The sequence below is a fragment of the Protopterus annectens genome, chromosome 13.part0 (genome assembly GCF_019279795.1).
Source record: "Protopterus annectens isolate FY-2018-M chromosome 13.part0, PAN1.0, whole genome shotgun sequence".
Lineage (NCBI taxonomy): Eukaryota > Metazoa > Chordata > Ceratodontiformes > Protopteridae > Protopterus > Protopterus annectens.
The window spans coordinates 1,349,544,965-1,349,568,675 of record NC_056747.1 but is presented as its reverse complement, the minus strand read 5'-3'; the positions used below and the strand labels follow the sequence as shown (position 1 = coordinate 1,349,568,675).

Here is a 23,711-nt window from a genome sequence, read left to right as displayed (position 1 = left end):
ACACTGTCACTCACACCTTCTGCTTCCTGCCCATTGGGAAGGTACTGTGACCTGTGAGGGGAACACGGTCACCCACACCTTCTGCTTCCTGCCCGTTGGGAAGGTACTGTGACCTGTGAGGGGAACACTGTCACTCACACCTTCTGCTTCCTGCCCATTGGGAAGGTACTGTGAACTGTGAGGGGAACACGGTCACCCACACCTTCTGCTTCCTGCCCGTTGGGAAGGTACTGTGACCTGTGAGGGGAACACTGTCACCCACACCTTCTGCTTCCTGCCCATTGGGAAGGTACTGTGAACTGTGAGGGGAACACGGTCACCCACACCTTCTGCTTACTGCCCGTTGGAAGGTGCTATGACCTGTGAGGGGAACACTGTCACCTACAAATCTCTAGGTTCTTCAGTATGTCAGTCACACACATGCTAATCCAGTAATTGTCACTTTCCTGGTTCCAACAACAAGGAGACCATGCCAGTAGTAATTCTTTCCATACCTATTTCTTGAAACAATTCATTTACATTCATTACTTTTATGTGATTTCTTACATCCAGTTCAGCTATACTAAAATGTTAAAGAATGAATATTCTTGAAAAACAAAAAGAAAACAATTCATTATCTCTAGGACTTGCACACTCTCCACAATTATCTGCTGCACTATCAGTCCAGAAGACAAAAAAGAGTAGTGACTTTCCTCAGAGTCCTGGTTAAACTGCCCCTAGTCAGTAACTTTCGTCTTTTTTTAAGTACGCTATGCCTAATGGGGAAAATTCACTCAACAAGCAAATAACTAAGTAAAAGATAGACCCTATGGGGCTCTGAGCCATATTAGGGGGAGAGGCACAATGATGATGATGGTTCATACACTTTTTTATGTTATTTATTTATTTAAATTTAACACCTCGGATAGGGTGCTGATTCAGGTGGACTAGTTTTAGACTCAGCCTAGTACGGAGAAACAAAACAAAGCAAGATAAGATGGGCAGAGCACTAAAACATTCATATAGAACATTTTTTCTACTCTTTGCCACTACTGTCTGGCAGCCATCAGCCCTCCTTATGACCAATTGGCCCATACATTCCTATCACTTGAGTAAGGGTTGACCAAATGAGACTGTCATTCAAGCAACCATCGGGGTGGTTTGATAGTTTTCTGCTTAAACCTTACTGCACTTTCAATGGGCTGTCTGCACTGGTTATCCTTCACTTCACCAAGGGACATTGCCAGTAGGCAGCCCCACCTCAAGTATGGAAAGTGGTCTCCCTGGTCTCCACCGGAGAAATTACAACTTCTCCATGTGCATCCCCAAGCATCCATAACCCTCTCCTCCCCTCCCCCTGGGATGATGCCACTATTTGAACCCTGGACACCTGGAGTACAGTAAGGGTTCTATTCCTCTGTGCCAAGGAGACAGGAAAATTTCTTGTAGAACACTGAATAAAACAGCAAGATACTGTATTTATCCAGCATTGCGAATGCTATATGAATACATTGTACAGAATCGTGTTAGAATCACTTGTGAACAGGAATCGCGTTTAAAACCCCATTCCTTTTCCTCTTATATATAAACTTAAGGCTACGTCTTCTAGATTTACTTTAGTGGCAGCGACATTACAACTTAGTGACCATAACTCGATAAGATGCAACTCATTGACGGTGATTGCAATAGGAAATCATTCCTGAACTGTTTCTATTAGACAGATGGCAATTTTCCACTGTGTTTTGAATTTTTCCTATGCTTGTCTAACTATCCAGTTCGTATATTTAAATAAGGAGGTCTGAAGGCAAAGTCCTCATGTGAAGGGCAAACATCTTTTTCCATTTCTGTCATCTGTACAAAATTATGGTTATTTTTGTCCAGTTGAAGTTCCATCTAGGTGTTCTTCAAGGTAATATAGTGGAAGCAAGATAGCATTTGGAGGCAGGCTCTGATAGTGTACTTGTCTAAATCAAGATATGCTAGGACATCTGTTGTGCCTGGTGCAACTATGTCCTAAGGGCTTGTAAAAGAAGTAAGGTGAACAACATATCCCAGTCAGTAAACCCACTCATTGCAACCACTTGTGCCCTAAACCCAGTAAGTGTGATATATGCATAGACTCAAACCCACTCAAGGAGGTACACATATGCCTCCAGACTCATTCAGCGTAGTACACCTCTGCCCCCAAACCTGCTCAGTTCAATATACTTGTGCCCCCAAACTCTATCAGTACCGTATAGATGTATCCCCAAACCCACTCAGTACAGTACAGATGTGCTCCCAAACCCCACTGGTACAGTACAGATGTGCCCCCAAACCCACTCAGTACAGTACAGATGTGCCCCAAACCCCATTAGTACAGTACAGATGTGTGCCCAAACCTGCTCAGCGCATTACAGTGCTGCCATCAAACCCCTTCAGTACAGTGCAGTGGTGCCACCAGAACTGCTCAGTACGTACAGCTCTGTAGTCTGCAGATTCTGACATTCTCACATCACAAAATAAGAGTCTAGTTGTTGATAGGGATGCTTGATTGTAGTCTAAGAAACATGTTGACTCTTGTATATAGTCCTCTGATTGAAAACCATGAAGCCTACAATTTTTTGATAGATGAAAATTTAGAATAATACTTTCAAGAAATATCTGGGTCATATGAAATACTAGGTTTGCTAAGAGGAATAGTTCTTGAAATCTCAAATTTCTTGAACTCCCATATTTCTTACTCCATCGTAACTCTCTGCAAGAATTTAATTCTTACACTTTGTCTTCTATGTGCTCCTGATAACATTCAGCAGAGCTTACTTTGCAGAACTACATATGACAGTCCTTTTCAGTGTAAAGTTTGTTTTAGTTTGGTTGCATGATTTTTCAATGAATGCTGGTAATACCGCTGTTACAGGCCTTCGTCGTTCACTAATACTTCAGTGGATAAAGTAATTTGTCACAGTGCTGCATTGTGTGTGTGCGTGTGTGTGTGTGTGTGTGTGTGTGTGTGTGTGTGTGTGTGTGTGTGTGTGTGTTTGAGAAAAGAGACAGAGAGAGAATGTGTTTTGTTTCTGTTTTGAACAGCATGTAATTAATCATTATTTATGACTGCCTGCCAGCTCTAGAGTGGTTATTATCATAATTTGCCACCCCGGATTATAGAGTTCAGTGCTACAAGGCATGAAATCATCATTAGCCAATCAGGACTAGTCATGTATAAATGTTCTATATGCTGTCATAACTGATCATAAAGGCATCTCTTGCACACACCATTAGAATTCCAGCGCTGTACATACATTGTCATGTATAATCAGGTGACAAAGTTAATTTTCGTACAGAAGATGCTGCAGTTATGTAATCTAGAACGTTCAGCTTTTAAATGGACTCATTTTAAATAAACATAGGCATGTGCAATGAAATGATTCTATATTTGAATGTACTCTGTCTTTTTGTATAGGTGCATTTTTATATATGCAAGATCTAATTACACATGCACACACACACACACACACACACACACACACACACACACACACACATACACACACACACACACACACACACATGAAAAGATATTATTTTAAATCAAGAAATATGCAGTAAATATTTAACCCTTTAATTGGGATATGATTCCAGTACCTTCAGCAGTTTATGCTGATATCACTGCTTGTGGACCATCAGAGGTTTCCAAAAGCAAGCAAGTCCTGAACTGTCTGTTATTAAAGCCATTTTCCTTTCATCTAGAAGTCACTGCCATGTTGTTTTTTTTAAGTCAGATTATATTCACTCTTCTTGCATCTGCATGAGTGCACATGCGGACACACGCGCGCGCGCACACACACACACACACACACACACACACACACACACACACACATTTACATTTTTATGAGACATAGCAGCGCAGATCTGTTGCATTCTGTACAATGGGGATAGACATATACACGTAAAATATGCATATAGCTAAAGGGGATAACTTCTTACTTAGCTGGGTGTGCTGGTATCAGATCCACTATTACTCAATTACTTTGTTTGATACCTGCTTTATACAAAGTTTCATTATTTGAAATGTTTTGCTTCAGCAGCATGATCTTACAGGCTTTAGTGTTTGAGGTGTTAATGTAATTTGATTTTTGTTGTTTGATGTATGTAATCTTTTTTTGTTTGTTTGCTTGGTGTGTCACACTTTTGAAGAAACAAAACTTCCCTTCTCTGGGTGTTTTCACTTCCTACGATTGTGCAACTAATACATTAGTATATGATGCAGGCAGGACTGCCCACTGAAAAAACAATTCTTTTTTTTTCAATTTCATGGTTTATTGTTGCATATGGTGCATCACTGCTTTTGGTTTTGTGTTACTGTGGAATGTCTATATATTCCATCCACCAGCATGTACTCTATACACATACACACACACACACACACACACACACACACACACACACACATACACACACACACAAACACACAGACATATATATGTAAATACCTGAGGCTGTTTATTTGCTCTCTTGCAGGGAAAGTATGCCAAGAGAAAGGGACGCTTCAAACGTTCTGATGGAAGCACTTCTTCTGACACCACCTCCAACAGCTTTGTTCGGCAGGTAAGCAACCAACATGTATTCCATGACTTGAAAAAGAAAAAGAAAAAATGCAACAGCAGCTTTACAGTAGCAGGACGCATATGTTTATAAGGTTTGAAAATGTATAGACTGGTAAACATCTGCAGTGTACCCTCACAAAGTCAGCTTTTTGTGAAATAATAGCTTATTTTTCTGTTGAAGTTGCAGATAGGCTGCATTTTTGCATTTATTGTGGCTAATATTATTTTTAGTCCCCAGAGTGAGACATTTGTTTCTAAAAGATGACGTTTTGCTTGACAGTCTGAGCCTGCAAATAATGCAGAAAACTTATATGTATTTACAAAAAATACAACAGTGTCATAGATTCTTATTTTTTATTTATTTTACTTATCATCTTATGATGTTTCCATTATACTGGCTCATATTTCTGCATTATTTAGGGAAAGTTAGAACATGGTTTTACTGCAGAATGCCTGGGCATTTTCCATTTGTCATGCTTTTGACCCAGTGCAGTTGTTCAGATGATGAAAGGAACAGTTAGTAACACTGGACTCCTACAATCATATAAGTGCACCATCATAGGAAATCATGGTGTTTTCATCTTGGATGTGTTACAGAAGGATAAAGTCTTAACTGCATTTTACAGAGACTAAAAAAATGTATGCTGCTGTGACCTTGGATTGATATATAAGTTATGCAAAATGGTGAAGGAATACAAGGCTCTCCTCAGTGGGGTTTGTAATTTTTTGTAGGTGCCTTTTTAATATTTCAGAACACAGTTTTAAGTCTTTTAGTTTTGAGATTTTGTAAGTCAGAATGTGGTCAGTTAATCTTTTTTAGTCTCTGATCTGTACAGCTTTCCACACAAAATGGCTGACCTGTCTGGCTTTGGCACATGCCAAGCTTTATTCTGCAAAGGATGTGCTGTGAACCATCCCTGTGGTGACCACGTATTTGACATGAGATAGGTAACTGTCCAGGTATCTCTAAACAAGATGTCAGCCCACAAGGTAGTCTTTATTTATGAATCACAGATGTCAGTTCAGCCATAGGAGAAAATGTTTTCTGTGATAAATCACTAGAATGACTTGAGTGCACCCTGTAAGGGTAGCTGATTTTTACTAAATCAGTGATGATACTGAAAAGTACAATTTATAAAACATTAGAATTTGAAATACAGCTGTCAAAGTTTGCATGTGTGCACTCTGGTTAGCTTCTCTGTTCTGCAATGGTACAGCACCATTTCCAGGAACAGTCGAGTTGAACTTACAGGAATATAAAATACGAAGTCACCATGAGCGACTTTTCTGCTACTAATTTTTGAGGTTTTCACTTTTCACTGTTTTCCAGAATGCAGAGAATATCTTAGTTGCCTGTTCATTTATTTATTCATTTTTGGTTGCTGAATAATGCATTTTGCTGTTTGTTAAAGAGCACAGCCAGTTTTATGTTGTGTTTATCTCTATTGCTGTTCATTCCAGTGAACTGGTTCCTTTTGTATGATGCACTGCTATACATGTGATGTAATTTCTGTAGAAAATAAGTAATTTTTGTTCAATACTGCTGTGCTGATAGTTCTGTTCTTTGCTTTTTGTCAAAACATTATATCAAGGAACCTTAAACACTTTAAAACATGGTGTCATCTGATTCTTGAAGTTAACAGCATTGTCCAAAAGTAATTCATTAAAATAGTTTCATTAATTACATGTTTTATCATATATGAAGTACAAAAATTAATTTTAAAATGTTATTTATTTTAAAGGAACTGTAATTTCTAGATGTACCTGTCAGTTCCTTTAAAATAATTTTAAAAAAGCACACGCAAAAATTGCAAGTCATGATAAAAACTTCCAAATCAAAGATTTTTAATTTTACATAAAGGGGCACATAATATAAAAGGCTACAAAAGATAATAAACCTGTGTACAAATCTTATAAGTATAAAACATGCCATACGCTTTAGAAGGACCATGTGGGTGGTACATGGAGTGATGCATTGCAGGTAGGAAGTAAAGAGATATTGCTGCATGTGGAGCATGCAGGTAGGGAGTGGAGAGATATCACTGTATGTGGAACTTGCAGGTAGGGAGTGGCAAGATATTACTGCATGTGGAACATGTGAGTAGGAAGTGGCAAGATATCACTGCATGTGGAACATGTGGGTAGGGAGTGGTGAGATATCACTGCATGTGGAACATGCAGGTAGGGAGTGGCAAGATATCACTGCATGTTGAACATGTGGGTAGGGAGTGGTGAGATATCACTGCATGTGGAACATGCAGGTAGGGAGTGGCAAGATATCACTGCATGTGGAACATGTGGGTAGGGAGTGGTGAGATATTACTGCATGTGGAACATGTGGGTAGGAAGTGGCGAGATATCGCTGCATGTGGAACATGCAGGTAGGGAGTGGTGTGATTTCACTGCATGTGGAATATGCAGGTAGGTAGTGGCGAGATATCACTGCATGTGGAGTTTGAATGGATACACAAAGGCTTCAGGAAGCTACAGCAGTTATTCCTGCTAAAACATGACAAAAGCTGTGTTGAATATTTCCTACTTCATAAGTAACTCACAGAAGTTAGTTTTGCAATTTTTTTCTACATTATTTGAACAGCACTTACATTTTGTTCAGCTAATTCTTCTGAATTTTTGCTGTTTTGACTTCTTTTTTCCAATTAATTCTATTACTTGCATTGCTTGGATCTGGCTTGGTACAGGCCTGGTGTGGGGGGCATCTTGAAGAACTGGTGACTGTGTAGTGAGATTACATTGATTGCTGCTTTTCTGCTCGTCTAGCACAAAGTGATTGGATTCCATCTGTTTTTTCATTGGTCTTTACTTTTCAATGTGATTGGCTGTGCTGTGCTCACTGCTGCTGTTGTTGTTGCAGATGTGCACAAGTGAAGTTTTTCCATTGTCATCAGTACAAAAGATTCTTCTTCCTTCCTCTCATGGGTGACTGGCACCAGTCAGCCCTGAGCTTTAATAATTTGCACTGATCTGAACAGAACTGTGTGGACATGCACAGCACAGGTCTGCATGTTGCTATTTCTTATGGGCTCAGTTTGACTGCAGAATCTCTCTACCTCCTTCCTACCCACTTTTTTTTCCCCCAAGATTCTATAAATAATAGAACTGACCATCATGGAGACAGTGATCTACCTTCCCTTCTATTGCTAGCCTGCTATCACTTGGTGTCCTAAGCCAATGTACTAACTGCCACATGATTAATAACAATGAACTGTTGCTCAGCCAAAATTAATTTCATCTACCGTCGGTGTAAATATGTTGCTGATCTTGAGTCAGCCTTCTTGAAATCTTATGCATGCAGTGAGCATTATACTGTTTCACCCCCACCCATACAAATGCACCCTCCTCTACTATTAGCACAAAATACTGATACGCACATGCCGCTTGGAAATCACTACCTAAGCCTTCTAAAACTCGTAAGACTAGGCATCAACAAGCCCCGCCCCCATACATCTACTGCATGCACCCTTTGGCATCATCATGTCATAAACAGCACAACACCCCTGAGCCCAACAAGATTAAATCCACTTCTGGAAACATCCTAATAATTCTTGATGCCATCATTAGGCCCACCAATTCCATACTCACCGGCTGAAGAAGGACCCAGCTACAGTTAGCTATCTCTCAGGAGCCAGAATTGCTATAGTTCAGGACGATTAAAACCCCTCTCTTCCAGTAAGTATACGTATGACATGATCTCAGTTCATGCTGGAGTGAACGATCAGACATGAAAACTCATAAAAGACATGCAGAGGGACGTACTGGAGCATGTGGTACTTATGCATCCATTAAGGGGACGTACTGGTGCTTGTGGTACTTAGGCATCTATTAAGGGGACGTACTGGAGCTTGTGGTACTTATGCATCCATTAAGGGGACGTACTGGTGCTTGTGGTACTTATGCATCCATTAAGGGGACGTACTGGAGCATGTGGTACTTATGCATCCATTAAGGGGACATACTGGAGCATGTGGTACTTATGCATCCATTAAGGAGATGTACTGGAGCTTGTGGTACTTATGCATCCATTAAGGGGACGTACTGGTGCTTGTGGTACTTATGCATCCATTAAGGGGACGTACTGGTGCTTGTGGTACTTATGCATCCATTAAGGGGACGTACTGGAGCATGTGGTACTTATGCATCCATTAAGGGGACGTACTGGAGCATGTGGTACTTATGCATCCATTAAGGAGATGTACTGGAGCTTGTGGTACTTATGCATTTATTAAGGTTAAGACTCTGATCATAAGTGATATCACGATCAGACATGAAAACTCATAAAAGACATGCAGAGGGATGTACTGGAGCACGTGGTACCTATGCATCCATTAAGGGAATGTACTGGAGCTTGTTTTACTTATGCATCCATTAAGGGGAAGTACTGGAACTTGTGGTACTTATGCACACATTAAGGGGATGTACTGGAACTTGTGGTACTTATGCACACATTAAGGGGATGTACTGGAACTTGTGGTACTTATGCACCCATTAAGGGTGATAGCCTTCCCTCAACAAAAATTTCTGGGTTCAAAGAAAAGATACTTGGTTTCAACAATTGGCTAAGTAGATGGAGTTATTCTGGGGGAGTCCAGTGCATGTCCCCCAAGGATGAGATGATCAACAATACTATTTGATTTGCCAAGGATGGTCCACTCCTCTCATTCAAGAGATTCCACATACTGACCAAAACATCTCTTACCCCTATTGTGTCTTTTTCAGGCAGAGTTCATCTAATGAAATCCTGACCAACAAATCATATCCTAAATCAGACAACTTCAAGGTGGCCTTTCTCAGTACTAGGAGTCTAAATAACAAACGGCCTGCTCTGGAAAGTACTTCTGCATGTGGAATGAGTCCATGTCTGTACAGTCAATGAGACATGGTTCAAATGCAATGAGTGCAACCACTCTGTGCCTGGGTTCAATACCTGTCATGCTTTGAATCCCAGGAGAAATGGTGGCAGTGTCTCGGTTTTTATCCCTTCCAAAGAGATACTCAGTGATCCTCCAAGTTGGACCTTCAGCTTATAGCTTGTTATAAGTCCACTTTACGTTCCTTGGAAACATCCTTATTAGAGATGGATCTCTAATTCTCAGTGACTTCAACTAGCCTTCTGGGGTATGGATACCTTTAATAGGTTCATAGGTTGATACTAGGCTATCTGCCCTAGGGCATTTACAAGCTTAGCCAGAGTGTGTTTGGCTTTCGCCACCCTTCTTAAATTAGTTGACTGTGCCTCTGTATAGTAGGTCACAGAAGATAGCCCCTTTAAGGTTAGTTTACCGTGCCTCTGTCTAGCAGTGATACAGAAGAGATCCCAGGGGTAAATTTACGATCGCCCATCCAAACGTTAAGATTCTTCTTGAAGAGGGTCATTGAGGGGCTCTGTCTGACATGGATTGGGATTTTGTTCCAGAGTGAGGGGAGCCTCTGGGATATGAATCTGTCCCTCAGGCATGTTCTATTTATTTCTTTGCTGAGGTTTAAGTCACTGGAGCGTGTAGTTCTCATGGATTTGGATTTCTTGAGGTGGCGCATGTCCATTAATTCTGGGTTGGACATGGCTTTATACATCAGGCACAGATCGCCTCTGAGTAGGCGGTAAGCAACTGAGTAGAGCTGGAGTTTCTTTAGCCTAACTGCGTAGGGCATCTGTTTGAGTCCCTTGATCCTCTTGGTGAGGTACTTTTAGGGTCTTTCTAGTTGTAGCAGGTGTCGGGTAAGGTACATCCCAAATGGGGCATTGTATTCAATTATGGGCCTGATGAGTGATGAGTAGAGGGCCACAATGACCTCTCTTGATCTAGATGTGAACCCCTTCGTGATAAGGTGGGCTATATAGAAGGTCTTTCTAACCACTTTGGCAATGTGATTGTCAAAGGAGAGCTTGCAATCTACTTGGGTCCCCAAATCCCTAATTACTACTTCCGTACTTAATGGATTACCACCTATGTGGTAATTTGTGGGCACTTTGTTTTTTCCAAAGGGGATGACTATGCACTTTTTGGCGTTTAGCTTTAGACCATGGCTCTGGCACCAGTTATCTGTCTCTGTGAGACCTTTTTGGAGGATGCTTGTGTCAGCCGGCGAGTCGATTATGGCCCCCAGTTTGCAGTCATCTGCAAACTTTGTCAGCCATAGTCCTCCTGTGTTAGCCTGTACCTCAGAGAAATATATACCAAACAAGAGAGGTCCCAGGACTGAGCCTTGTGGGATGCCACTTGTAACTGGTTTAGAGTCTGACATGGCACCTGCAATTCTGACCATGTTCGTTCTATCCCTAAGCCAGTTTGGGTAAGCACAACATTTCTTAGTTTGGATGAATGAGAATCTCCTGGATCAAATTGTCTATAACCCCATCAGGGGCACTAATATCCTGGACCTAGTTTTTACAAATTCCAATCTGGCCTGTGCCCTGTCCATGCTTGGTATCTCGCTTGTTATGTTTGATCACCAACTCATTGCCTTTACCCTCAGAACATCCTCTCCCATGGTTACCAATACAACCCTCTTTAGAGACTTTTGTACTATGAAATTGCAAAATTCTCTTGGCTTAACCCCAAAATAGAACTGTGATATGTAGCCAGCTTTGTCATGGAGATTTTTTTTTTATTTGAATAAATGCATTGATAGGGCTGTCCCTACCAGGACTAAATACAATAAGAAATAAGAAACCACCCCAGTGTTCATCAGATATGTCAACTTTACAACAGAAGGGAAAAATGCTTAGATCACCTTGTAAGGCCAGAACCTCGCATCACAATAAGAAAGTAAATGTCTCACCAAGAAATTGAAAGCTGGTATTAAAACTACCGAAGCTTTCCATGAATGTACGCTTGCTTCTGAGGCTAAGGATAATTTTAAGTCCTTCTTCAGCTACTGGAAAACTAAGGAATAATTCACATTACTATTCAGAATGTGTAATGACACTTCCTATTCAAATCCTAATGACATCATCAATATACTGGCTAACACGTTTGCTGCAAAGTTTTCCCTTGAAACTATCCCCCACCTGAAACAAATAACAGCCACCACCCACTTTTCCCAAGGACCATATCCTTAAAGTGCTCTCCAAGACCAAAACACTTCTTCACTGGGTCCAGACAACATTCCAAGTTGCTTTCTAAACAGTGTCAAGTAGGCCATTTCTGATTCTTTCTTTAAGTTTTCAACCTAAACCTTGCCACAGGCTATGTTCTCGATCAGTGGTACATTGTAGTGGTGATTCCCTTCCATAAGAGTAACCCCACCACTTACTCAAGCAGCCATAAGCTTTACTAGTTTTGTCTGTAAAGCAATGGAGTGCAATATAATTACATCATTACTGACTTCAAAAACAAGGACTTTAAGAATTTAATCCAGCATAACCTGCAGCAAGTCACATTTGTGAAGGATAAGTCATGCCTCCTCAGTCTTGTAAACGTCTTTGAAAAAGTTACACAGGCAATGGACAATGGTCAGACTGTTCACACTGCCTTCCTGTTTCTAGCAACAGCATTTGATACCATGCCACAAGATGAAATTGTAAGCAAGCTACTAGCCTTAAACATAGATCCCTATGCCATGTGATAAATTGCACATAGGTTCATGGAGAGAACACGTGGTTAGGGTTGGTGATGCCTCATCAGTTAAGGCAACTTCCAGGGGTTCATATTGGACCCCCTACTTTTGGCATTTATTTCTCTGTTCTCAACACTGACAGTAAGGATCTCCGACTGACTAAGTTTTTCTATGATTGTGAGTTGAGTGTAGTTGGCAAATCAACAAATGATACAGACTGCCTTTAAGTGGAACTATCACATGTTAACACATGATGCACTAAGAAAAGACTCAAACTAAATGCTAATTAATGTGGTATCATCTCCCCTGGAAAACAAATTTCTACTACCTACTGCATCAATTACACCCCACTCTCCAATGAGCCTGTCGTCAGAGACCTGGGCACCTGGGCAGATGGCTTCCTCTCCTTTAATCACCATGTACTTACCATAGTCAGAAAGTTCTTTTGTATAATTTAATTAATCACCAAGTGCATTTCATCCAAAACCAAAGAAGTTACTCTTTCATGTAAGCTGCCCGACTAATTCTATTACAGAATATAATGCAGGAGTTGGTGTGTATTTCAGTATACATATAAAAAAATGCAGAAGACCACAGAGGCTCCTAACAAAAAGATTTTTAGGCCTCAAAATTGTTAGTTATCAGTAAAGGGAGAAGTCACTGTCCCTATACTCAATGTCATGTAGACTCTTGAAGGGAGGCATATGCCTTGTTTTCCATGCCTTCAGGGCATCCATTATCTGAGACCCTCTTTTTTCTTCTATATATATCACAAGTAAAGCCAACACTTCAAAAAGAACATACCAAAGGTCTCTGGCTGGTGAAGTTTGCAGATGACTGCAAGCTAGAAGCAGTCATTGAATCTCCAAATGACTTAGCCATCCTGGTGGAAGGTTTGTTCCAAACAAATAACTGATTTCAAAATCACGGACTGAAAGTAAATGCCAAAAAATGCATTATCATATCCTTTGGGAAGTCATGTACCCAGTGAAACTACAACATGGATATTATGTCTCTAAGAGTTGACTCATTTGTTTGGGATTCTGGAATTTATTTATTTATTTGTTTTACATTTCTTTTGACATTTGATTACCGGGAAAGTCTGACTAGACACATGTCCTTTTTCAGTGGAAGCCCAGGGAGAAAAACTCCACGTAAAACATACAGTTCAACAATATTTGATTAGAGTTGACAACACAACATGACACAAACACTAGATAACAGAGTTTAAAGAATCAGTAACCTATATTTTAACTAAGTAATCAATTATTATACAAGAACATAGGGTACTAAAACAAGGCTAATAAACATGAGATCTTAAACAATTTATATAAAGAACCGTAAAATTAAAATAAAGTGCAGTTAGGTAGAGAAAAGAGAAATGAGAAACATTTACAACATTATGCAACTTATATAAACACCAAATATAAAGTAAGAAATAAAACAATAGAGCTCACAGCAATAAATATTTAATAAATACAAAAACACAAATACAAGCTTTCACGTTTTAAACAATTTAAAAAAGTAAAATGATTTAAATCATATGATCAGTGATGTAAGCCCCTTAAACGTACAATCAATTTTAATGGGAAAGTTTAATTCAAATCCAGTGAAAATAGTGCATTTAATCTAGTTATCCAGTCCTGTTCCTCTTACACGCTGTTTTATTAATAATATGACCTCTCCTATGCCACTATTTACCAACTGTAAAACACAAAATTTAAACGAATGTGAAGCACCCATCTCCATAACATGATTTGCTACAGCATTACTTAGGTTCCCATGTTTAGCACCATATATATGTTGTGCTACTCGATTTCTAAGCCTTCTGTTGGCCTTGCCAACATAAAATACTGCAAATTTTGTACATAATTAAATATAAAGACTCACAGGGTTCATAAAGTAATCTTTGTTTGGAAGAAGTTGACAGTAGTTGCATTTTCTACATGGGCATGTCCCTTTCCTAATCATTGATTTTTTCTCTTTATAGCATTTTACAGCACACCTGTCTTCTAAGATTTGATTTATTATTAAAAACATATATATGAACAGGTCCCACTATCTTCTTAATATCTTGTGACGTCATTAAGATCATTCAGTTTTGATTTAAGATATTTTCATATCACGACATAAGGGATAAAATTAAAAAGTCTTTCGGCTTTTCCCGGTTAGGGGTCGCCACAGTGGAACTCCAGTCTGCTCATGATTGGCAGTGGATTTTTACAGTGCCAAGTTGCCAGCCCGACGCCCAACCTTCAAAGAAGGCACGCACTCGAACCTACCTCCATGTCTTTAGCGGCAGTTGACCGCAGGGAGGACATACAGACTCCACAAAGAAGGCGCTCCAGCTGAGAATCGAACGGGAGAACCTCTTGCTGTGACGCAACAATGCTAACTGCTGCACCACTGTGGACATAAGGCATGCTGGCTTCTACAGTGACTTTAAAATATGGCTGCATATTACTGTCATATAAATATTCAAATTACAGACACATTCTAAAAACATCATCAGAGATCAGTAAAGTAGCTGTACTGAAATCTGCCTCATTAGTAGTTAATCTGGACAATCGACAAACTTGCCCCTTCAGAATATTCTTAGAAATATAATTAGACTTTAAACTCCAATGATGAAGGTAGCAATTCTTCTTAACATTTTTTTTTCAAATTCCTTAAAAACACAAATCTAAAAAAGTAAATTTTCATTATTAGAAACATTAACATCAAAACTTAAATAAGAAGTAAGTAGTAGTGTTAAGATAGCTAACAAATTGTTCCAGTTCAGTTACATCAGAACCCCATAGCATAGAAATATCATCAACAAATCTAACATAAAAAAGAAAAACTTGCTATATATTTCATTTGTAAAAAAAGCAACTTTAGATACCCAATCAAGCAGTACAAGATTTGCATATATGTTTGTTAGCTATTGGGGTACTGATCGCAATACCCATTACTTGATGGCAGCAAAATGCCCTTTTCTCAAGCACTAATTCAAACACATAAAGTATTTATATAAACATTATAAGTTGTTGATGAGCTACCAAGAATTTGCCTGACAGAATTTATACCATCTTCTTTTGGAATAGAGGCAAAAAGTGACTTAACATGCATCATGACAAACATAAAAGAAGTATTATCTGATTTGTATGTTTGCATCTTACTGTCTATGATTTGTTCATCCTTCATGCCATTAGCCCCCTCCCCAATTCAGCCGTTTCATACAATCACCATATAAAAGTGTCTGCACAGTCACCTTGAATTGCACACATCTGTGGAAGGATGCCATTTCATGTATTGTATTTATTGTTGGCACAAAATATTCATTGAGTTTACTAGGCAAAGACTCAGGTGTAACACTCAGACCCCCGTACAATGAAAAAAGAGCTTTATGTTGCCTTCACCTCATGTCCATTGGTATGTAACAAGGTATCTTCCTGGATTTTGTTGTTCATCTTGGTTACCTTTCTAAAAAATCAGAACTTTGGTTCCAGGATCCATGGAAGTCAAATGGCTGTGGTTGGATACATTGTGCCATTTTGCTTAAAATTATTATTTGCTTTGTATAAATAAATCATTTTCACTTAAATTATTAATTTGTGAGATAAAAATGGCTCATTGTCTTTAAAACTGTCGATTCATACCTAGTGGATTCCTTGGTGGTGTAGCAAGGTTTTATAAGTTGTATTTTTTTTGAACCTTCATCCCAAATACCCTGCTTGTGGCACCACATCATGATGCACACCCATGGTTACTCAGCAACACATCATGATGCACACTCGTGGTGGTTACCTAGCACCACATCATGATGCACACCCACGGTAACCCAGCACCACAACATGATGTACTCCCATGGTAACCAGTACCACATCGTGCTGTACACCCATGGTTACCCAGCACCACGTCATGATGCGCACCACATCATGATGAACACCTGTGATTACACAGCATCACATCATGATGCGCACTCATGGTTACCCAGCACCACATCATGATGCACACCTGTGGTTACCCTGCACCACATCATGATGCACACCCATGATTACCCAGCACCACATCATGCTGTAGACCCATGATTACCCAGCACCACATCATGATGTACACCCATGGTTACCCAGCACCACATCATGATGCACACCCATGGTTACTCAGCAACACATCATGATGTACACCCATGGTTACCCAGCACCACATCATGATGCACACCCATGGTTACCCAGCACCACATCATGATGTACACCCATGGTTACTCAGCAACACATCATGATGCACACTCGTGGTGGTTACCCAGCACCACATCATGATGCACACCCATGGTAACCCAGCACCACAACATGATGTACTCCCATGGTAACCAGTACCACATCATGCTGTACACCCATGGTTACCCAGCACCACATCATGATGCACACCTGTGATTACACAGCATCACATCATGATGCACACCCATGGTTACTCAGCAACACATCATGATGCACACCCATGGTTACCCAGCACCACATCATGATGTACACCCATGGTTACCATCACCACATTGTGCTGTACACCCATGGTTATGCAGCACCACAACATGATGTACTCCCATGGTTACCCAGCACCACATCATGATGCACACCCATGGTGGTTACCCAGCACCACATCATGATGCACACCCATGGTAACCCAGCACCACAACATGATGTACTCCCATGGTAACCAGTACCACATTGTGCTGTACACCCATGGTTACCCAGCACCACATCATGATGCACACCTGTGATTACCCAGCATCACATCATGATGCACACCCATGATTACCCAGCACCACATCATGCTGTAGACCCATGATTACCCAGCACCACATCATGATGCTCACCCTTGGCTACACAGCAGCACATCGTGATGCACACCTATGGTTACTCAGCCCCACATCATGATGCACACCCATGGTTACTCAGCAACACATCATGATGCACACTCGTGGTGGTTACCCAGCACCACATCATGATGTACACCCATGGTTACCCAGCACCACATTGTGCTGTACACCCATGGTTATGCAGCACCACAACATGATGTACTCCCATGGTTACCCAGCACCACATCATGACGCACACCCATGGTGGTTACCCAGCACCACATCATGATGCACACCCATGGTAACCCAGCACCACAACATGATGTACTCCCATGGTAACCAGTACCACATTGTGCTGTACACCCATGGTTACCCAGCACCACATCATGATGCACACCTGTGATTACCCAGCATCACATCATGATGCACACCCATGATTACCCAGCACCACATCATGCTGTAGACCCATGATTACCCAGCACCACATCATGATGCTCACCCTTGGTTACCCAGTAATTGTTGATGGTCAGGTCAGGGGCATCAAGAATCATCAGTATTTTAGTCAAATAGGTAACTTTTACTCTGTACAAAGTGTCATCTCAACAGAAACACTGTTAGCATTTCAGTCATCTCAAACACACTGGCCAATGGCTCTAAATGCAACGTATTATAGAAAACACACACCCACTTAAAATGGCAATAGTGTACACTAGTCTTAAAGTGGCAACAGCTGTAATACATATTCACAAAACTTACAAACACTAGCAGAACTTTTCTGTACTTGTCACTGCACTGATTTTATGATTAAAGCTTTTATTCATAGGTTCATATGTGTTTAATAGGCTAACAACCACAAAGGCTTTTTAAGCCTAGCCATGCATCCTAAATCTCTGACAAGTTCTGATGCTCTTAATAAGTGTAAGCATGGGCCTGGTCGATGAACCATTTACAGGATACCCATTTACAGGATACCTCTGTCCATTAGAGACATAGGTGCCAAACCAGGGATGGATTTCCTGTTACCCATCCAATTGTCCAAGTTGCACTTGAATTGGGTTAGAGAGGACCTCTGCTTCACATGGATGGGGAGCCTTTTCCATAGATGGGGTAGTCTCTGTGATATATACCTATCTCTCTAGCAGGTCCTATTTATATCACAGACAAGGTTTAAGTCTTTAGAATTGGTAATTATGGTACTGTTTGTTTTGTGGATATGCAGGAGGTCCATCAGAGTGGGATCTGACAAATCCCTGTATGCCAGGCATAGATCTCCCATCAAAAGCCTGTAGGAGACAGAATACAGGGATAAGACCTTGAGGCTGTCTGCATATGGCATATTACTTATACCCCGTATTCTTTTAGTGAAGAACCTCTGTGGACATTCCAATTTTTGGATATGCCTGGTTAGGTATATACCAAAGGAGGCATTGTACTCAGATAGGTCTGATGAATGCTGAATACAGTGGAACAATGACTTCCTTGGACTTAGATGCCATACCTTTGTTTATAAGTTGCGCGACATAGAATGATTTCCTCACCACTGTAGACACGTGATGATCAAATGCTAGATTACTATCTATGTGTGTCCCTAAGTCCCTGAATACTGGGTCAACTCTAAGGCATGTGTTGTCAATATGATAGTTACCAGGGATGTATGACTTCTGAAAGGATACTATTATGCATTTCTTGACATTAAATTTTTGTCCATGACTCTGACACTAGTTGTTTGTCTGTGTCAGCCCCTCCTGGAGAACATTTGTGTCAGTGTGAGATTCAATGACAGCTCCTAATTTGCAATCATCTGCAAATTTAGTCAGCCAGAGACCACTGACATTAGCCATGACTTTTGAGAAGTAAACGCCAAAAAGGAGGGGTCCAAGGACTGATCCCTGAAGGACTCCACTAGTGACTGGCCTTTTTGTAGAGGTGGACTCCCCATTTCTAACTTTCTGGGTCCTGTCTGTGAGCCAGTTGGCTATCCACCGGGTGACATACAGGTTTTTACGTAACCTCTTGAGTTTCTCATTAATGCCCGAGTGGGGTATTGTGTCAAATGCCTTGGCCAGGTCTAGTAGGCAGTGTGAACGGTTTTGCCCTCATCCATTGCTTTGGTGACCATCTCAAAAAAGTCTACAGGTTGAATTCCTTGAGCTGAGTACAACATTTAGGTAAACTAAATAGAGTCACAATATCATTTTATGCGCTAATTATGCTATGTTATGTTATTATGTTGCATTATGTTATTTAATAAAAATGAAACAATTGTAGCCAGTGAGTAATTGCTCCTATCACTTAAAAAAACTTGTAAAACCAACACCAAAAAGTATAGGAGCAACCCAAGGCTGATCAAATAAATCCACATACGCAGTTATTTGTAGTAGCACCAAAACTGGAGAAGAATCTAAATATAATTAATCCAACACGTTGACACATTTTCACTTCATAAAAATCCAAGCAATTTATTGTAGGACAAGTAGGTAAGTGCTTTTACCCTTTCGGGCTTCCTCAGACCTTAATACATCACCATTAAAATAGCACTTCATATATATAATTAAAAATATGACCTCATTTATTTATTTTATTTTACATTGGCTGACCGGGCTAGTCTAACTGGATTTATTTCCATTTTCAGTAGAGGCCCAGGGAGAAAAGCTCCAAATGTTTACAATGTTAAAAATCTTAAAATAAACATTACAAATTTTGAGAGCAAATAGATCACAATTGTTACATAAATAATGAATATTTGCAAAAAAAAAATTACAACACATACAAGTCAACAAATCGTTTACATTATAGAATTTAGATATAGTAAAGAGAAGTTACAGTGAGATTAAAGAGAATTGTAGTACTTCAAGATAAGGTGTAGAATGCAAGTTAAGTTGTGTTTATTAGTATCAGGCCTGCTTCTAGGGGGTAATCAGTGAAGTAGGAATAAGTGTGGTGAAAGATATATGTGTGGAGAAATTAGAGGATTAGTCAGGGTTATTGCAATGGCATAACCAATCTGTTAATAGGTGTCTTTTGAGGTTTTGTTTAAAGAGAGGTAAGGAAGAGAGTAGCGTTAGTTCATTAGGTAATAGGTTCCATTTTTTACCCTCTGTATTAGAAAACAGGGAGGCTCCAGCTAGGTTCCTAGATTTACTTATTGTGACTAGAAGTTGGTTAGATGAGCGTAGTGAATTTAGATTTTTGTAGGGGATTATGAGGATGGAGAGTATGGGAGAGCTGTTAGGTTGGTAGAATATCGTGTGGGCAATGGTGAGTTGGGAGAATATTAGGTTGTTTTGTAGTTCAAGCCAGCCAAGGTGCTGCAGGTTAAGACAGTGGTAAATTCGAAAGGGACTGCCTGTGGCAAATCCGGCTATGCTGTTGTAGGAATTAGCTAGTTTGATGAGATTATTTTTCTTTAGGTTTGTGTATATGGGTGAGGCATACAGAAGAGTTAAAATTAAGTGTGTGTGAGCAATCTTAGTTATAGCTGTTAGAGTTAAGAGATTCGATTCTATATAAGGAGCCTATTTTCCTGTTGACTGCCTTCATGGTGTGGTTTATGTGGCTATCAAAATTAAGGTTATTGTCAATAGTTATTCCTAACAGTTTCGTGGTAGGGTCAGGGGATATAAGGGTGTTATTATTGGAACTGACTGAGAAATCTAAGGGGGGAGACTTGTTGGTGGGTGTGAAGAGTAGGAGCTTGTTTTTTTTTTTAGCATTGAGAAGGAGGCAGCGTGTTGAGAACCATGTCTCTACTGAGTTAAATACGTTTTGGGTTAGGGAATGTAGTTCTGATATGGACTTAGATGAACATATTAGTGTAGAATCATCTGCATATTCCATGCAGGTGGCTTGAGGAATTTCCTTTAATGAAATTAAAGGAGTCATACATACAAAAAATACTGCAGACAAAAATACTTATATCACTAAATCAACACCACATCCCTGTCCCTTTATATCTAAAAACGTAAAAATATTTGAAAATGTTGGGTGAATTAAAAATAAATAATAAAATAACTAATGAATTAATCAGTATACCTTCATAACATCACATTTATTTGTCAATCAGCCTCCTATTTTTCAGGATAGGTTTGACTGGAATTTTGTCATTAAGTCCAGGTCTGCGATCTGCCCTTAACTTAATGATCCACCAAAGTTCAAGTCTCTCAGTATAATTCCATACATCTCCACCTCTAATGCTAGGTTTATTTACTTGTAGTACTTGAAACCTAAAAAAATGTTGGTCAGTTGTATCTAAAACATGTTTGGAGAGGGCATTATTCATAGATTGTATCCTTATATTATATAGGTATTCCCTAATCCTCTCTTGCAGCTGCCTGTCCATTTTGCCTACATAAAATGCAGGACAGGCTGTGCATTTAGCTAAATATATAACATGTTGTGTACTGCAAGTTGCCTTGACATTAAACCTATAACATTTAGATGTAACCGGATGTATAAAATATGAATTACTATTCAAAAATTCACAAAAATGACAGCTATTACATGGGAATGTGCCTGTCACCAACTGGTCTTCAGCACTCCCACTAGAGTTCCTGGGGTAACATAATAATCTTTGTAAATTCATTCTATTTCTATACAAAAATTGGGGTTTCTCTCCTACAAGCTCCTTCAACTGTGGATCAACCATCAAAATTCCCCAGTTTCTAGAACAAACTTCCCTTACTCTACCGATATCCTGTGTATAATTTACGGACAACCTCACTGTGGAGCTCCTAGAGTTCCCACAAATTTATTTAAATGGTATTAAATTCTCAGTTCCATCCTGATTAGAAAAATAAGGACGTGCTATATTGTCCCTCAGATCATGTACCCCCTCAATATTTATGGCTACCTCATTTATGTCATAAGACCTCTGAACTAACCTATTTTGTAAATCAGACAGTTCATGTACAAATCCCTCATTAGTTGGATTCAAACATGATGCACGTATGGCTTGTCCCTTAATTGTGTTTTTGAATACAAACTTAGGGTGCATACTATCTCTATGCAGAAGAGAGTTCTTATAACATGTTTTCCTGTATACACCTGTATTAAGAAGTCCTTTAGGTAATCTTTCAATGTAAACATCTAAGAAAGCAATCCAATCATCTGACTTTTCCATTGTAAAACTCAAAAATTGTGTTAAGGAGTTAATTTCCTCAAAAAAGTTGTATACTTCATCATCTGTTCCTGTCCATAAAAGGAACAGGTCATCAACAAAATGAGTGTAAAAAATTACATGTCTCTTGAAACTATTCAACTTAAACAGTTTCTCTTTCTCCCAATCCACCATAACCTGGTTGGTGTAGCTGTTGGCACAAGAAGTGCCTATAGCTATGCCATCCTTCCGAACATAAGTTGCTCCATTAAACCAAAAGATATCGTTTTCCAATATGACGTCTAATAGGGCACATATTAAATCGACCTGTGCTGTAGTATAAGCATTATCATTTTTCAGACATCTTGCTATACTTTCAATTCTCTCTTGATTGGGTATAACTGTAAATAGCGATTTAACATCTAAAGTTACAAGCTTATAATATAAATCCCTTGATATTACAGACACTTTATCATATTGAGCAAGTAGGAACTGTTTTGTATCCCTTAGTACATGTGGAAATTTCTCTACTACAGGTCTCAGATGTTATTCTAAGTACAATGACAGTGGTTCGGTAACCCATCCTCTCCCTGCCACGATAGGTCTCCTAAGGGGATCCAAGGGATTCTTGTGAACCTTGGGTAATCCTTGTATGATAGGGATTAAAGGATTGGCTGTAGAAAAAAATTGAAACAATTCTAAGTCAATCACTTCACTCTTAAATAAATCTTCCAGCATTTGGTGTATTCATTTTACTCGAAATTATATTTCTTCTATTTGAACAATATTATATAACCTAAGGTCTCTTAACATGGACTCCATAGAAGTTGAAAATGTGGGAGAGAATTCCCAGACACTAGTCTGGAATCTTTCCGGTACATTTTAACTATAGATGAGATAGAGGTTCTTAATAAGGGACTTTCCTTTATACCATCAGCTAAGAGCATTATCACTGATTTAGTAACTGACACCAAATTGTTTAGTCATAATATTCAACTTAAACTGAACTATGTGAACCAAGTTTTGCAGAATGAAAGAGCAGTGTTCAAGAAACCTAGTATATATGTGCCTCCTTTACATCCACTTTTGGATGCATTTGTTAAAATGGTAGAGGATGATTTGCATAAATTAGATCATGATAATGGGAAAAAGAAGTGGTACGGTAACCTCACCCCTAGGATGAGAACAGCCACGAATAGACAAAAGAAGTGGTACGGTAACCTCACCCCTAGGATGAGAACAGCCACAAATAGGCAAAAGAAGTGGTACGGTAACCTCACCCCTAGGATGAGAACAGCCACGAACAGACAAAAGAAGTGGTATGGTAACCTTACCCCTAGGATGAGAACAGCCACGAATAGACAAAAGAAGTGGTACGGTAACCTCACCCCTAGGATGAGAACAGCCACAAATAGACAAAAGAAGTGGTACGGTAACCTCACCCCTAGGATGAGAACAGCCACGAATAGACAAAAGAAGTGGTATGGTAACCTCACCCCTAGGATGAGAACAGCCACGAACAGACAAAAGAAGTGGTATGGTAACCTTACCCCTAGGATGAGAACAGCCACAAATAGACAAAAGAAGTGGTACGGTAACCTCACCCCTAGGATGAGAACAGCCACGAATAGACAAAAGA

General features: G+C 39.7%; 1 protein-coding gene across 5 annotated transcripts in view; it reads left to right on the top strand.

Annotated features, from left to right (window-relative positions):
- The window catches only part of CACNB1 (calcium voltage-gated channel auxiliary subunit beta 1), a 2,104,836-nt gene that overhangs the window by 574,263 nt on the left and 1,506,862 nt on the right, over positions 1–23,711 (top strand). For all 5 annotated transcript variants that reach the window (XM_044055375.1, XM_044055374.1, XM_044055371.1 and 2 more), the window contains one exon: positions 4,483–4,569. In XM_044055375.1, coding sequence (XP_043911310.1) covers positions 4,483–4,569 — 87 coding nt within the window. The remainder of the gene's footprint in view (positions 1–4,482; positions 4,570–23,711) is intronic.